This window comes from Poecilia latipinna, unplaced genomic scaffold (assembly GCF_001443285.1).
Source record: "Poecilia latipinna isolate Pla-1442-1.1 unplaced genomic scaffold, P_latipinna-1.0 Scaffold1461, whole genome shotgun sequence".
Classification (NCBI taxonomy): Eukaryota; Metazoa; Chordata; class Actinopteri; order Cyprinodontiformes; family Poeciliidae; genus Poecilia; species Poecilia latipinna.
In genome coordinates this window covers 225,612-243,888 of record NW_015114077.1, presented here as the reverse complement: position 1 = coordinate 243,888, position 18,277 = coordinate 225,612, and the positions used below count along the sequence as shown (strand labels likewise).

Here is an 18,277-nt window from a genome sequence, read left to right as displayed (position 1 = left end):
TTTCGCAGTTTTTCCACCAAACTAACAGACTGAGTTGAGTAAAACTGTTGGATGCAGGTAATGTTAGCTAAAAGATGACTAGCTAATATCAATACAGAACCTTAAGCTTAACAAGTACCTTGCAGGATACTGATGTTGGTGTCTATTTTCAGCTACGTACATTCATTTTGCCCCCAAAAAATTCGGTGCCCCCCCCCCTCCACCCCATCACACGCGTCGTTTCAACCAGACAGCCATTTGTAATCCATAGGGGGGGCGCAGAAAATGTTTGGAAACCACTGGGGGGGCGCAGAAGAAAAAGTTTGGGAACCACTGGACTAACCCAACATGACTTTTGAAAAACGTTTTACAAATAAAAATCCAAATTGAGCAAGGTGCTTTTATCACTGACCCCTATCACAGTTGTTTTTGTTAATTACAATCTTAATTCAAAAATACTTTATTTATCCCAACAGAAAATTAAATACTGGCATATCATCCAAGTATCCTCAAATAATTGTTAGGATGGTGATGATGTGGGCAGGGAGGACCTCCAGTAGCAGTCAGCGTTGCAGCAAATCTGAAGAAACCTCTGACTGCAGACTGTTGCTGTAGTGCTGTCACTACATCCTAACAAGTCAATTTCTGGCTGGCAGAGACATTATTTCACAGTAACTTGATCTGGATACACAGTCACCCACTTGCAAGCACTGCTTATCCACCTCATTTTCTTTTGCTGCTCCTCTCTAAATCTTTGTCTGTTTTTTCCATGAGACTTTTTTCCAGTCTCATATCCACTAACTTCCAACCTTGTGTGCATCTAGATTGATTTCAAGACCAAACTGCTGTGCAGCATAGAGAGAGGCATCGTCAAGCGTCAGCTGCCTTTCTCCATTGTCAAGAGCTGTGATGATGGGGATGGTTCCAGGTTCTCCATTTCTTTTAAAGGACACCACGACTATGAACTGGAGGCTACATCGCTGGAGGACAAACACAAGGTAAAAATCATCATACAAATGAATGCATTGAGACTTTTCATGCTTACAGCATTCTTTTGTCGTGTAGATGATGCAGCTTGTGAATCAGATCATTCATGGAAACATATACAGCGGTTCTGAAAGTGAGAACTCAGAATCGCAGCAGGAGCCTCAAGCATCACAGAGCCTTAAAGAAGGCGTATTGTTACTGCACAGAGGAGGACTGGCATCATTCAAATGGGTGAAGTACGAATGCATCCTTCTTATTTCAAATTTACAGTTTAAAGAACAAAATTTTATAAAAATGCAAATTTTTATAAAACAGAGAAATTTAAGAAATCTTGACCACAGACTCGTGCAGGCCCTGATGTCAACTCCCTGAATTTGAGAGACATATTTACTATCTATTCAAGAATAGTTACTATAACTGGATCTTAACTGTTTTCCCTCTTGGCTCATTTCTCCGTTTAGTACATGAATAATGCCACAATGATATAAAATAATTCCAGTCTGCTCAACAGTCTGCAGCTGTTCTTCTAGTTAAGATGCCCTAAAGCAGAATTACCCAACTTCAGTACTTGAGAGCTGCACCCTCCAGCTTTTTAGTGTTGTTTGGTCCTATCTGTCTGGTTTTTTAGACCAAACTGAGACAACTGGGTGCAGAAATCCCCATTATTGTGTCTCCCTTTAATTTTTTCTGCTTTGCAATTGTGTTGCCGACTATAAAAAAAAAAAAAATACAATAAAACTGATCACTGAGGAGATGTTAGTGAAATCATTGTGGGTCTCTTCATTCTGAGTCTTGCCTGCTTTGAGAACAAATAAATGCTTTTTAAAGTTTATCATTAAAATATGATGCATATTCATGCTTTGCTTTGTTCTGTGCAACGACTCAATGCTTGAATGGGTTCATAGTCACCTGGTGATGTTGTTGTGTAGAGCTGTGTATCATCTGCATATAAGGTTACTTATCTTGTTTGTTATAGTCAGAGTGATAGTCATGTAAGCAGAACATATGCATTCACAAAGTGCCTCTTTTAAAAGGAGACAATAACAAAAATAGAAAAGGTTAATACAACACAAACAGCTCTAAATTGTTTACAAGTGCTATTTTTCACTTGGATAAATTTCATTCCATTTACAAAACCAAAGTTATTCAATGATAGATTTTTTTTTTTTTTTTTAATTCTTCAGGGCCAAGACAGGGTTATGTCAAAGTTTAAGCAAAAGAAATCAGTTTGGCAGTTATTACATGTTGCATTAAATTTGCAACATGTAATAACTGCATGTTGTTAGATCATAGCAGACAAATATATGACTCAAACCTCACAACTACAGTTTAAAACAATGAGGATGTTAATGTGGGTTACCTACACAAACACTGTGCAGCAGTTCCGACAAGGTCATAAAACTTGTGGGTTGTATAGATTTACAACTTACAGTTAAGATGGTTGTTTCACCTTTCACCACATATTTCCCCTTTACTTTGTTTCAGGTACAAAGCTCAGCTCCACCCAGGGGAGCTGACACTCGTCTCATTCAGGCAACGAAGCAACATAGATGGCGACGTGACATCCTCAGTTCCTCTTTCCACTGTGATTCACTTATCAGACGGTGACACCAGTGTACAGAAACCATATGGCTATGACACATTTGTTCTTATCACCCACAGAAATGAGTATCAGTAAGTAAGAATGTGTTAACTCTGTTCATTTCAGTCTGACATTTTAATACCAAACTTTGAGGTTGTTTTGCACATTGCAGTTATTGTCCAGCCTGGTTTGATTTGAAGTGTAATAAATTTGATGTCTTTAGAGTTACTTATCAGAGTGTTTCAGTTAAACAGGGAAGTTGGGTGAAGTTTTATTGATCTGTTGCAGGTTTAAAGTCCCTGCACAAGAGGAAGCAGTTTCTCCTGGTGCTGTGCAGAAGGAGCGCGATGCCTGGGTCAAAGCCATCCACAAACTGTGTTCACATTGGAAAAGGAAGTCCAGATCTGAACAGATGTTTGCAGAATCAAAGAGCTTTCAACATATCAGTATACCTGAAGACGTTGACGACAGTGACACAGATCTTGAGCACAGTGGTGGATTTGCTGCTGAAGATTTTGTTCCAGAGGACGATAAAAATTCAGATTCCACATCCGGAGAAAGAGAGTGCTCATTGCCTGAGGAAGAAGGTCCGAGTTCTCCCTCAGCTGACACAAAGCCAGTCCCAAAACCCCGCATTGGCAAGGCTGCCATTCAAGTTACTGCTGGATCAGACAATTTGAGTCCCCTCCTGTCTCCAACCTCTCCTTATGCGTCTGTCTCAAAATTACCCTTGTCCCCCCCACACTCACCCAGCCATGCTGGCCTCATGTCCTTTCCTTCAGGCCCGGAGTCTCAAAAACCAGCCTCGCCAAATGTGCAAGAACCTCCACCCCAGTTCATCCCACCTCCACCACCTCTGCCTATTAAACAAAATACTCTTAAAAAATCCCGGACGAAGGCCTTTCACTGGGACCTCATTGGGCATGAGAAGGTAGCCATCTTTTTTACTTGACATTCTTTCACCAGAAGATACTGAATAAATAACATTTTGATATCATTATATTGCAAAATTAGATATTATCAGTTACAATTACCTCATATTTTCTTCACTACACTATTTCTTATTTATCATCACAAAGTTTCCACTCTTCCTAAACTTTCTTATCTCAGCCTGTAAGTTCTACAATTACACCTATAAAATTTGATTCTCATTAAAAAAATGTTTTTATTTGTTTTCACACATTCATTGTAATTGTTACAGAGAGCAAAATATTTCAAGCACTTATTTCTTTGAAAGTTGAAGATCGTTGCTTATACATGATGAAGAGTCAACATTCATAATGAAAATACCAAAATAAGATCAACAGAGAGGATAATTTCAACTGACACATCAGGGTTCTGAGAAGTATGTTCATTTCTGTGCTCCCACTAATTGATCTTGCACCTTTTGCATGAATGACTGAGTCAGTGAAATGTAGCATGTGATACTGCTGAGATGTAATGGAAGATAACTGCCTGCAGGTCATGTGCATTGCTGCATCTGGAGTCTCTCATCTTCCTCTTGACCAGCTGGACACTCTGAAATTTATCTCTGAATTTACTTGGTCACTGAACCAACTTTTGGTACCTTGGGCTGTGTGGGCTGGTAACTCAGCATCTCCATTAAGTTTGTAAGCAGCAGGAAGAAATAATTGCTCTAAAATTTAACTGGTAGACAGCTGAGTTAACTGTGGACTTCATAAAACCCAGCAGAAGACATGTCACACCAAACATAATTGACTATATAAACTTCACACTGGTCTTCAAGCATCATGGATTCTGTGCTTTTCTATTCCTCATCCTGACTCCGAGACATTGATTTCTAAATTAAATGCAAACTTTGCTTTGGAAAACTGAGCAGCTGTTCAGCTCTTTTCTCCTTAGTCCATATATAATACGTTATCTAGGATGCATTGACTCAAGCCTGAGTCTAGTCCTTAAGCTCCCCAAAATTCTTGAAAGGAATTGGAATTAGGGTTGAAAGTAGGGTTGGAAAGAGGTTTGGAATTAGAGATGGTCAGACATGTTCACAATAATTTAATTTCTCGAGACCTACGCAATTTTTCTGTATGCTCCAATCACACAAAATGTCAAAGGTGAAGAATAAATGTTCTGTTCTGTTAGCAAAAGTAACTATTGGTGATGTTTGGAGCAACTTTCCCCCCACCAATGATTCTACAAAAGCTCTATTTATTTGCATCGGATTCCTCCCACCCCCACTGAATAAATTGACTCAAATAAATGGTGCATTTTTCAGCCTGCATTTATCCTATTAAAATGAAAGAATATTTTTAACGGACTGCTTCTTACTTTGCCAGAGGCACTAATAAATGAGCAGAGTGTATGTGTTTTGTTCCACCGGATTATAATATTTTTCTTCCAACAGATTGCAAAGACATTTTGGGTTCAGGAAAAGAGCAAGAAGCCTGAAATCAACACATCACGTTTGTACGAGCAGTTCGCTGTCAAAGATGTGGGATCGTTTGGCACAACGGACTCAAGTAGTTCGCAGCACATCATGCTCAACCAGAAGATTGCGCACAACTTCAGTGAGTAACTCCTCTCTGATTGCATTTCTGAGTTTATTTTTAATAGCATTTGCAGCAGCATGGCGAATATTAACACCTTATTAGGAAGATCAGCATTTTTCATTTCCTGTTGCTGCGAAACCAATTCTTCCGGATTAAGTCTAATAAAAAAGCTTATTTCCATGGGTAGTGATAGGCTACCTCTTCCCACCCAGTAGATGGCAGCACCACGCAAACAGTAACAATAATTCCTGCAGGAAAGCAACAGATGGCTCACAAACTTTGGAGGTGAATTGAGGAGCAGTGTGAAATAAAAACAGGTTAACTGGAAATTCTGCAAATCCTGATTTTCTCATTGAAGACTGGGACATTTTGGCTGCGAAGCGAACAGATTGTTGTTCTTTATGCTTGCCAGCAGGGGACAGTGTTGTACCAATCTTTAGGGTCATGCTTGCCCCTGAAGGAGAGCCACAGTTGATTGTAAGATATTCTATCTCGCATCTAATGGCTTTTCACTTTTGATTACCTGAGACTTGTACATTTCAAGACCTCACCCGAGGGAGAGCATTTCCAAAACTTCCCCTCAGAGGTCCTGCTTGTAGCTCAGTCCCAGATGGTAAGACGTACAGATGTGACAGTGGCCGGCTGCTAAATGGAATCAGCGCAAATGTGCAGACTGGCAACATAATTGGAGTTCACATGTTTATAAAATATAAATAGGAGGATGTCTAAGAGACAGCAGCAGAGATTTCTGGCCCTCATGCAGAACACACTGATAGTACTCCCAGACTTGTTAACTTTTGGTTGTGTCAGGAACTGAGCGATGACAGCCTGCAGGCAACCTGGGGCCATGCATCCTTCTGCTTCCAGCTTTTTGAAAAAAATTGACATTTGATAAACAAGGGAGTAAGCCTGGCTTGATGTTCCTCTTTCCTTTGTTCCTCTTTGCATCAGCACAGAAAGTCACATCTTTGCTTTGAAGCATAATGAACCCTCGCAAAAGTTAGCTTACAGCACTGAAAATCTCAGTAAACTGGATGTGTTACAGTACTTTCAGAGTCGTTCATTTAGGAAAGCAACACATAAATACAGTAATACCACACATTGAGCTGTTAATGTTTGAAAAGCATTCTATAGTCGCAGTAAATTTAAAAATACAGAAATATTAATACATGACTAAGGTATCCTTTACATCTGAAATGAAAAGTATAATGTTATCATAGAAAGCTTAAATAGAGTAAAACAGAAATATCCTTTATTGTCCTTAAGTGGGGCAATTAAAGTGTACCAGTAGCAAAGTGACAGGCAAATGGAAGCAAACATATTTAGAAAAAGAGTAATATATCAAAACAAAAAATAAAAGCTAGAGACTGTCCAGTAGGAGCAAATTTACAACACAAGAAAATGATACTGCACACTTAATAAAAATAGCACACTCAGATTAAAAGAAGTGTGCAACTGAGTAAGATAAAAATGCTAATTTATGCAGGAAAAACATACAATTTACAAGAAATAAAAAACTGCAAGTAACAGCAGGGATGTAAACACTTATTGTGTTTGTTGGGATGAATAATTATAAATATACTGAGTGCAATAGTTGTGTGTTCTTACAAAGGATTTATAGTCCATGATTTTCCCCATTTGTTGCACCAAGTTCAATATGTTTTATTGGGATTTTGTGCTAGTAACATGATAAAACATTTAAAAAAAAAAACACTTTCATGTGGTATACATACATTTGACATTGTAGGATATAATTATTATCAGGAATTCATTTTTTCCTCCTCTCTGTAAGTCCTTACAGTCTCCACATACACCGTCCCTGGTTCTGCTGCATCTTCATCTCCCAGAAACCTGGCTAAGTTTGCGCAGTTCATGCAGTTTAGGTTTCATTCTTTCACACTTTCTTTATCTGATTCCATCACACTTGGGAAACTTGAATGCAAGTTTTTCTGTTTTTGTTTTACACTTACAGAAACACCCTGGCTAACAATGTGACTCTATCTTGATCAGATAGTATTACAAGTATACAATTAATAATTAACAAAAAAATAGCGAGGTGATAATTAGTACAAGTATGTAGCGTCTCAACCCCGCTGCTCTCAAAGTGACGTTAAAAGACAACAGAGTGTGAAGATAAAGAGGTGGAAGTCTTACAGTGCCTGTGGATCAAAGCATTCTTATCTCCTGAACTGTTTCCACAAATTTTCTGATCATTATCAGAAACCTTAATGTATTTCATTGGTATTTTAAGCAACAGAGACAAAGTAGGGCATAACAAAAATGAAAAAAAGACATTTCTTTTTTTTATTTCTCTTAAATGAATTTCTGAAAAGCTCATTTTGTACTTCCATTCTGACCTTTCATTGTAAGAACAGCTGCAACTCCTTTAAGTTGTGTTTCTACCAGCATTGCACATGTTGATGTTGCATTTTAACCCATTATTCTTTAAATATCTCAGTGGTATGTAGATATGCACTTCAACTCGACTATTGTAAATCAGTGAGAGCAGTGTTCAGCAGTGCAGTGTAAGTTTTCTGTGTATCAAAAAAAGTTCAATTTTGGTCTCATCTGACCACAACACCTTTTTCTACTAATTTACTTTGTCCCCTGCATGACTTGACCAATAGTCTTGAATCTTGGCAGCTTCTCTGATTCATACTTTCATTGGCCATGTCCTAGTAGGTTTGAAGTTCCTCCATATTCTTTGTACTTCCTGTCATCGGACTGAGCCGAGCTCCATGAAGTATTTACAAATGAGATAACTTCTGAGGGCAACTGGCAGAAAGGGAAAGAGAAAAAAAGGCAAAATTGTCAAAAGGACAGAACATAATGCTCACATGCCTAAATTTGCAGCCTTTAATCACAAAAAGAAAATATAACAGGAAAAGATTTTTTGTCCTTTGTCCAAAGAATACATTCATTCAATCGTGAAATTTTCTTTTTAAAAAGAAATAGTGAATTACATATTCTCATCTCTATACTAACATTACCTAACTGAGCTCCAAGAATGAATAAGTATCGTTTTAGCACTTTTTGCCTTTGGTACAGTAAACTTACATTCTTCTCTTACGCTGTATTTAGTGTTCTGTAGGACAAAATATTTTAACCACTCTCTGGCAAGGTCTTTGATTTGACATAAAACATTATTTGGATTATTTATAATAGATCTTGCTTGAAGGAAAATACTTATAAGTCTAAATCGGGCAGGAGTTTGAATAATTTTGAGCTTAACTGTATTGCATTAGCCTATCACATTAATTCTCTTTAAAGTTTATGACTAAAATGTGACCAAATCTAAACAAATAATCACTTCAAGAAAACATTGAATTATGGGATTTCTAAGCGGCTTGATCTCAACTGTCTTCACAGGTCAACATGAACACCAGCTGCAACAAAGTATCCAGAAAAAAAAAAAAACCTACGATGACGTGCAGATTAATAGCATTCAATGCTCATCAGCAGCAAAAAGCTTTTTAACACAATGTTTATGTGAATTGATTTATGAAATTACACTTAATCTCAGCTAAAAAAAAACTAAATTAAAAAATTTAAAAATACAGCAAAAAGCATCTGCTTGTTTTGTTTTGGAAGGCCGGCTCCTGCTTTGACTCGACTGAATCTTTTATAGGTTTATTATCTTAGCAGCTCATGTAGGTTAAGTCCTGATTAATAGCGGCGCTCTTGTTTGTAATTACTTTTAATTGGACTTGGAGGCAAGAAGACCTTTATACCTCAAAGCAGAATATTACCACATGTCTGTCTGTTTTGATTTTTATTCCGTTGGTCTTAGTAATGTTACATAGACGAAAATGTTCAGAGTTCTTCTTCTACCACATTAATATCCAGGTACGAAAGGTTATAAATAAGCAAAACAACTTGTGTTTGGAATTCCCCTAGCACTGCACTACTGATGATCTTCATCATCACAAACCTTGTGATCTTTTTCAAATGGAATTCATAATTAGATCTCTAAAAATACTGAAAAACTGGATTTAGACATTTTTTTGAGTGTCTAGTAATGATCAAACTGACCAAACGAACACTTGGTTTCATTTGAGAGGAAATAATAGTCTGTGCCATATTACGTTTGAAATATTGGCCACAAAAATTTACTTTTAAAGTTGTTTACTGTGTTGGAAACTTGAGTTACATTTCTTCAACCCTAGCAGTGACACTAGACTGCTTTTGTGGAATGAAGATGATGTTTTAATTGAAAATTTTAGGGTGATCCAGTGGAAAGAATGCAAATTTCTTTAAAATAGTTTTTCTTAACCAGGTGAAAGCAATATTAACAATACTGCAATGCACAAATCTGCTCAGAAAAAAAACCCCTAAACTCAGTTCTGGAAATAAGTTGGCAAAGTCGGGGGATTTTCTGTTATCAGACAATTACAAAATATGTGATTGACAGGAAAACTACCCAGCAGGGCACCAGATTACCACCAAATCTAAAATAAAACATGACAGCATCACACCCGGGTTTTACTTTGCTTAGAAGGAACTTGGAGTTTATTGAACTTAGGTATCAGAAACACGTCCAGAGCAATAACATGATGTTTTCACCAGAAGAAAATTAAAGTTTTGGATGATCTTACCAGAATCAAGATCTAAATTTTGTTTAAAAAAATCTGAGAAGTTGACTAAAGAGGGAAGTGGAAAAATCTCACAATTTGATAAATTTGGAAAACATTTGAAAAGTAAAGAAGCTAAATATTGGCAGGAAATAATGCTGAGAGATGCCTTCCAACGATGAGGTCTAAAGTTGAAATAAAATATGATTCAGCAAACTATTAGTTTAAGGCTACAAAAACTTGTGTAACCAGGAGAAACTAAAATAACTAAAAGTTTACTCATTCTTATTCTTCAGTTGAATTGCAAAAGATTCCATTACATCACAAAAAGCGAACAAAAAAAAAAAAACCTGCATTTTAAAAAAGGGAGCCATGACAGTTTTTCACTTAATTGACACTCATTTACGATATAAACCACAGTAGCAGCACAGCAGCCAAAAAACCCCTCATGGATCCTTTCAAAAAAGAAAGAAACTTAAAAGAAATATAGAAAGCAACACTGTTTAAAAAGTTAAGAGGCTTCTGCTCCTTTCTTTTCCCTTTATGTTTGGAAAAGCTACAATTCCTGTATTTGACTGGCTTACTAGTTATGTCTTTCTGTCTCTATATCAGTAAAATGTGTTTGGAGGGTGGCACCACCACACAGGCCAGCCAGAAACACCTACAGAGCAGATGACAGGACGTTTTTGTGTGATTTTCCTTTGGATCGCTGTACATTACATTCCAGCACTTCTGAAGGCCGTGTCTGCTTTCATCGTGTTTAATGTTTAAATCAGTCAGGTGCAATTCAAAGGCATAGACAGCATTTGGGTCTTGCTGCCTTTTGACTTTATGCATGATGATAGGGTGTAAAATAATGAGGTAAAAGGACACGACTTTCTCCTTTCAGAATAAAAACTTCCATGCTTGACAGTTTTTAAACACATTCCTTCCTTCTGCATTTCAACTGAATTGTTATCCTAGCAGCTGTGATTGACAATTACCGCTCAGACAATTAATAAAAATAATCGAAATGAAGCTGTCATGGAAGTTCAGAAAGAAATAGACTCTTGAGTGTAAATGTGACAATTTGCCAGGAGCTGATTGGTGTTTTTAAAGACCCACATATTATTTTAAAGCTGAGCCGCAGTCAGAGCATAGCTTACTAAAAAAATAAAATCCAGTTATTCTATTTATAATTGCAACAGATAAAAAAAAAATGAACCAAAAATGAAAAAAGGGTAAATATTCCCGACAATAATGATTAGATAAAATTCAATGCAGAATTGTATGACCAAAGTGCATTTATATGTAGAATGTCTGCCTGACCCATATGAACATTTACCTTGATAGTCCCTCTGCATGCAGCCTTTTTAATGGCAGGAAATGTCGCAGTCCTAATTAAAAGTACACCTGTGGCTTCCTGCCCCCAGTGGGATACCCTCTCTGTCTCTGTGCTCCAACGTACCAGGATGGTGCCCAGTTTGTCTGAGTGCCCGTCGACAAAGGGCTTAATTTGCACTTACATGTTTGCATGTGAGGGATTTTTGGCTGGGAGAGGTGGAGAGGACACACTGGACTACGAGTAGTGCAAAAAACAATTCAGGATGTTTGATGTCATTTGAAAATGGGACTTGAAAGACCCATCTTCTGGATCTTTCATGCCCCAGAAAATGGGACATGCCCACGTGAGGAAACTGTTGTCTCAACTTCAATGTCAAAGACTCAGAGGTACACAGAAGAAAATCATGCTAAATATTTAGCATGATTTAGCATGAGGAAGAGTCAATCAGTCATGAGAGGATTTTCAACGATGAGTTCATTTTAGGGGGATAATCTGTTTGCTTTCTACTGGAGCAAACAGTAGAAAGACAAAATAAAGAAACGGGTCCGTTTTTAGTTTGGCCAACAAGGCAAAAAATACAAAGAACCCACCGATGTACAAGTAACAACGATCGAAATAACACAAATCTTTGGCTAACTTTATTTAAGAACAAAAGAAAGTGAAAGAAGATCAGATAACGATGACATCCTCCAAACACCAGACATCATTATGCACATTTTTATGGCTTTATTAGGCCTACCAGTTACTGCAGCCTGAAAACATGCACTAAAAACTGAATATTGTTCACCTTATATGTATTTCTTGTAACAACCCTCCCACCCCCCCAAAAAAAATACTTTGTCAGCATATTTGATCTGATCCAAATTCAGCTTTAGAAACTCAAATGTTTTAACAACATGTAAGCATAATTTGGCTTTGATTGGCTTTTCACATGAAGGGTAAACCACAAAAAGCCACTGCTTGAGAAGCTGGTTGTTTCCAGTGTCCAATCAGATGAATTGAAAGCTCAGGGGAAGGAATGATGTCTCAGACACTAAGAGAACCTTTGCATTGAATCCTGAATCATTCAGACGTTTTACCCAAAATGAAGGGGAAAAAAATCCCATACGCTTCAACTTGATAGGATGCAAATTTGTGCATTTGCCCTAGGCCTTAGGGAGAAAGTAATTAAGTAAAGGTCCCTTTGTCTTCGGAAGGCTTTTTTTATTCATTTCATCGCTGGATAAGAGGACTATCTGTCAAGAGGAAAACTTCCATGTACCATTGAGTGTGTTGATTTTTTTCTAATCTATTGTTCTTCCAGACATTTTCCTCAAAAGTTTTCCGGTGCAACCAGGGGAGCTGAAGGACAAACTGTTCATTATTAATGAGGAAGATGGAGGTCTGTCTGATGAGCACATCACCTCTCTGAGAAGGTATGACTTTGTGCTAATTTGTATTCAAACCCTAGTTTTTTGTATAAAAAGCAAAAGTTGAGAGTCAAATGACATGATGTGCCCTAGTCTGAGTGTGTTTGATACTTGAGTGGGTGTAAACAAAACTAGCAGCTCAAAAACCACCCAAGTAGGTATGCTGGTGTGAGATATCCAGGATGAGGTGAAACAGGAAGAACCAGAACTAGATGGAGAACAGGAGACACAGTTCACACAGCAACCTTCACAACCTTCTAATACTAAAAATAACCTTTTATCAGAGTGGCTTACTACTAAAAGTTTTATTTCTGGTTATTTGCGGAGATGGAAACTATTGACTTGCCCCCAGGAGGAAGGCACTGAAAGGAGGTAGAACACTTCCTGGCTCTTACCTGCAGTTTTCTCCGTAGCTTGGGAAGTTTTCCTCCTGGAAGGCAAATCTAAGGTACTCTCCTGTGCTGGATTTATTTATCCTATGAAAACGTAATATATATTTTAATGCGCTCTGGCATAGGCCCGGGGAAAGAACCACTCCCAACAGGTGCTGCAATATTAATGGCCACTGCTGTTCTCCAGCAGCACGGCGGAAGACTTTCTCGTTGAGAAGATAATCCCTTTAGTTTTGGGGTCAGAACGTTCAGAAGCGACAGGAGAAGGAACTCCAAATGAGAGTTCACATTCAGTGCCAGAGAGCAGATGGCGACTCCAATCAGCGATTTGCTGCTTTATAGAAGCTGACAAAAACCATCAACCCAACTTGGTTCTGAATCATATCTCAAGGCCATTGTAAGACAGTCCAATAGCTTCCATTCAAAAGTGAAGAAGGGGTCATGTGGCTGTATAGAGGAACAACATTTTATGCTTAACATGCAAGTGTTTTCAAACTAAATATGAGGAACAGTGTTCAGACAGTCTAAAAATGTCTAAGAGCATGGCCCCTTCCCATCATACAACTTTGTAGAACAAAAGGGAAATTCAGGAGTGCCTGACTGTCTGAAACCTGTTTGTTCTGTGGATTCAACCCTTTAAAACTCAAAGTGGATTTCACAAAATAAATAAATGTAACCAACTCCCCTGTGAAAGCAAAACCCAGCCACCAGACAAATTCTGAAAAATTCCACCAAAGTGGGTGGAGCCAAGAGACACAGAGGGGCAAGAGCAAGTGTGTGGGTGAATTAAGGAAATTTACACAAAAATATCACAATTTGCATAGAAACATGTAAAAACCTCCCTTAAGGACAGTTGATTTGAAGTGTCTTTAAGATTCCATTCATATCCAAACTGAAAAGTGTTTGTTTTTATTTCTAAGGTACGTCCCCACTGTGGAGGATGTGGAAATGTATAAATCCCACAAGGGTCCAGTTTCAGAGCTGCATGTCGTGGACCAGTACATGATGGAGGTACAGTTTACTGTTTTACAGATGTGGGGACAGAAAGGAAGTAAACATGTTTTGACTCGTGTATTTCTCAGTAAATATCTTAGGCCACAAATCAAGTTTTGTGCAATAAACTGGAGTGACAAATTGAAGAAATATTAAACACATGACGAAAACAAGAACTGAAGGGAATGAAAATCACAGAGCTCTGTCGACATTTGGAAAGCAATCCTGCCTTCTGTCAATGAAATTGAATTAATCAGCTGATCTAGTTCTGACTGACAGTCTGCAGCAAGATTTCTCATCAGCAAAGAATCACACAACAAACATCCATGGCTAGGAAAGAACTCTATTAAGATCTTCATAACCTTATTGTTTAAAATACACTGGCTAAAACATTGGTTACAAACATATTTCTAAACTTCTGACTGTTCCAGTGAACCTTTTTTGACCACAATATGGAAGAAGAAACAATATCATTTCATGACAAACCAGGTCACAACAAGGTGATCGTCACAATATTTCTGACTAAGGAGCAAAACACTGATCAGAAAAAGATACTTGAAAAGAAACCTGAAAGTAGCAGGTGCAGATGTTTCAAATAAACAAACACAAAGTAATGTGCTGGATGCCATAACTTCTGTTTGTACTCATTTCAAAAGACTCCACCGATGAAGTTTGTTCAAGGTTTTATTTATTTTGATCAATCTATAAAAATCTGAGTGCACAGAAGAGGCAACATGTATCCTCATGGTTCAAACACCTTCATGATACAAGCAAACATATAAACGTTAATGTTAAACAAACCATGAAAGTTTTCTATATGGTAGGAATCTGCGGTTATGTTTGATGTGTTTCATTGATCCATTTCAATTCCCTTTATTCCACCAGATGAATTAATGGACACGTGTTAGCATGTCTTCATTTTTGCTTTATCTGAAGGTATGCTGACATTGCAAGTGGTTTTCTGTCAAATTTACATATTGAGGAAAAATGTTAATGTGATCATCACCTGTAACATCCATTTATTTCCATTCATATTGAATAAAGATGCAAACTTGACACAGAAACTTGAAAAAGTTAATTCCCAAAACTTTCTTATTGTAACACAGCAGATCTAATCAGGATGCCACCGTTCTGCCTTACTGAGCATTATGATTGCTATAATTAAGGCAGCAAGTACCTTTCATGTGCAGGAGCTTCTTCATGTGCTGCTCCTGCACATGAAGCGTTTTCTGTGCAAACGCTTTTTGAATCTATTCACCTGCCTCCTCATTCACACAGTGGGTGTTATGACAAGCTCCATTTGGTAATCACCTTCCAGGAAAAGAGATCATCTGGACTGCATGTGGAAGATTAGCGGAAAGACAGCAGATGATAAAGCTGCCAAGAAATATCTGACACCTGACATAAGGGCTGTCAAATGCAGAAAACAGGTTTAGTCCTCATGGAGATCTGTTCCGACTCCAATCTATGTATCTGGGTACATACAGTTTAGTTCTTATGGTTTGTAAACGGCTTTTATTTGTTAGTTCCATGCCGGAAAAACATTTTTAAAAGAAGTAGGGGAGCAATTGCAACAATAGAGGGAAGTGATGAAGTCAGAAATTGCCTTAAAATGGAGAACTTTGAAACGGCATGTTTGAATTTGTGTCAAAGTTGATTGGGAACAGGTCAGTTCTGTACCTGCCCCTTTCTACGCTATTACCTGTCCTTTGTAATGTGTGCAGTTTGGAGGTTTAAGTTTCTGTCTTAGAAAAGTGCATAAATACATCTCAAAAAGGAGATGACACCTGAAATCAGGAGAAGTTGTTGTAAAACCTCTCATGAAATTGTCTGCCTTAATGTTCACTTTTTAATAAGAACATCAAAAATCTAAGAAGAGTGGCTAAAAACAGTTCAGTTCTGTTTTTGTTGACAGCCTGGAAATCCCCTGCTTATCTTCTTTCGACAACAATAAACACAGAATTTGCTTTTGTACCAAATCATGACCACAACCTGATAAATATCTGTTTACAACATCTCTCGAAGGTATTCATACATCATTTTATTATGAAACAACCACAAACTTCAGTGTATTCTACTGGGATTTATGACAAAATATCACATAATATATTCTTGTTTGCACAGTTGTACACCAATGAACTCTGTTTACTAATAAAGTGACTTCTGAAGGCACCAGATTGAAATTAGGGGTATCATAGTGAAGGGATCTACAAAAGGGGGATGCAAACACCAAACGTTGTTTATTTTCTACAATTAAGCATTACTTTGTGTTGGTCAATCACATAAAATCACAACTAAAACACATTATCAGTCAGTCTTCTAAATCTTCTAAATCGCATTGAGTAGAAGAGATTCATGTCATCCTGTGAACAACTACAAAATTTCACATTAAATTAATGGAGAGTAATAAAAGAAACTAAGCAAATCACGTTTAATTGCTGTTGACATTTATAATATGACAAACTAATGACAAATTAAGTTGTTTCTAAATGTGTGGGTTTGTTTTATAAATTGCAAATGTAATTAAATACACTAAAATTAAAAGTGGAGTTTGTTTCAAACATGCAGATCTGTTCTCTTTGCTAACTAAGTTGCAAGTAGAACTTCAAAAGAAAAAGCAATTCTTTCGTCTGTGCAACATATTTGGTATGTAAAGAACAAACATGTCACAGTTTTAGGCCTAACATTAAATCTTTACAAAATATTCAATGTTAGGGTACGTCCCCATTCAAACTCCACTTTGCACACATCGCAAAGGACTGGTTATCTTTATAAAAGATTTAATTTCAATGAAGGAAATCTTTGTGATTTATATTGTACTGGATCATAAAATCTGGCAGAGGGAAGGTTTCCACAGTATGTTTGCTTTCACTATCTGCTAAACAACATTTTTCATACACCACAGAGTATGAAAAATAATGCAAGGAAACTTTTTCCTCTTTTCTAGCTCAAATGCATCCTCATCCAGCAGAGAAATAACCTGCAGAGTTTGTAAATTGTAAATTAAGTGTATAGTAATTAACAACTTTGTGCTGTTATAACTGAATCTGACAAAACAAGACCTCAGACAAAGTTAAACACCTGAAGGTGTGATTTGCCGACAGAATGTTTCTCATGTGTGAAAATGTTTCCATTCTGCAGATGTTTAAATACCTAGCAGCTATCTTTACAGATATGGTGAGAAGAAATTACACCTTATTTGAATTAAAAGGTTTAACATATCATGAAGTGATAAACATCTGGTCCTAAGCAAAAAAAAAAAAAATAAATAAAGTAGATTCTTCTTTTTCTGCTATAGATGTAGATTTGCTGCTGAATGCAGGATCATTGACCCATTTTGAATTGAGGTTCTGCTGTTGGAAATATGGACTCAAATTTGAGTGCAGAATACTTAATAAATAGATAATTACTTGCTTGACTTAATGGCTGAAAGATGTATAGGTTCACTGACTACAAAATAAACCCAAATCATCACTCCTCCCCTACCGTGCTTGACAAAAATGGTGCTGTTTATTGTGAGCCAACATCAATATACAGCATGGACAAATCAGCAGTCCATCACAGGGCTGCACAAAGATGGAGGTTAAATGTAAATAACGAAAAACTCACACTGATGCATACAACTCAATTATTTTAAAAGGTTGCCATTTGTTTTTTCTGACTGCACGTTGTTCAAATCAGGAATATTAAATGTTTTTTGAAAGCATAGCATGAGCAAGATAATGCTGCTTCTGCATGTGGAGGAATTCACACTTTAATATAGCTGCAGAAAAAAAAAATCCAGATGATTACATGGTTGGGATTTCCAGCTCTAATCCTAATGTCTTTCCGTAAGTATCTGTCAGACAAACTGCCCTTTGGCTTTGGGGAGATGATATGTGAGCATCAACCAGACGGTCTGACAATGTGGAGTGATTTATTAGAGGTTAGCTCAGACATAAAGGTCAAGCAGGCGGCCCAGCCAATCGTTTCAAAGTGTCAAGCTTTCCGTTTGTCTGTTAAATCAGCCTGTCAACAGACCTGCTGCACAGCAGCAATGGGCTGAAAAAACATGTGTAAATTGCTTCAGCAGCTGTTTTAGATCTGTTGGAATAATCACATGGAAATGGGTTGTCTGATGGTATGATAATTGGACTCTCTCTCCATGCACTCATTAGCCTTGCGTGTTTTCTCTGCTGCAGATGTGCAACATCTCCTACCTGAGCACGCAACTCGACCTGCTTCTGACGCTGAGAGAGCTCCCGATCAGCATGAAAGACCTGCAGCCCGTGAGTTCACTTCATCATCCAGAGTCAAATCTTTGACTACTGTAAATCCCGTTTACTCATTCCTTGACAGCTAATTCAGGTAGTGTTTAAAACATCCTATTGCATGCTGTCAGGAGGCTGATTTCTACTATATAAACAAATAAATATGCTGGTATGCGTCGATTTGTGGCATGAATTCTGCAGCAGATATAGAAATGTATTATTTTATATGCTTGTTGAAGAACAAAAACATAAAGCCAAGAGTATTTTAAAGATAAAAAAA

General features: G+C 37.5%; 1 protein-coding gene across 1 annotated transcript in view; it reads left to right on the top strand.

The window, feature by feature from the left end:
- Positions 1 to 18,277, top strand: part of LOC106962804 (formin-like protein 13) — a 41,743-nt gene that overhangs the window by 5,412 nt on the left and 18,054 nt on the right. Inside the window, exons 4-11 of the mRNA XM_015057426.1 lie at positions 804 to 977; positions 1,045 to 1,202; positions 2,452 to 2,640; positions 2,837 to 3,479; positions 4,914 to 5,076; positions 12,257 to 12,368; positions 13,675 to 13,765; positions 17,929 to 18,015. Of these exons, the coding sequence (XP_014912912.1) occupies positions 804 to 977; positions 1,045 to 1,202; positions 2,452 to 2,640; positions 2,837 to 3,479; positions 4,914 to 5,076; positions 12,257 to 12,368; positions 13,675 to 13,765; positions 17,929 to 18,015 (1,617 nt within the window). The remainder of the gene's footprint in view (positions 1 to 803; positions 978 to 1,044; positions 1,203 to 2,451; positions 2,641 to 2,836; positions 3,480 to 4,913; positions 5,077 to 12,256; positions 12,369 to 13,674; positions 13,766 to 17,928; positions 18,016 to 18,277) is intronic.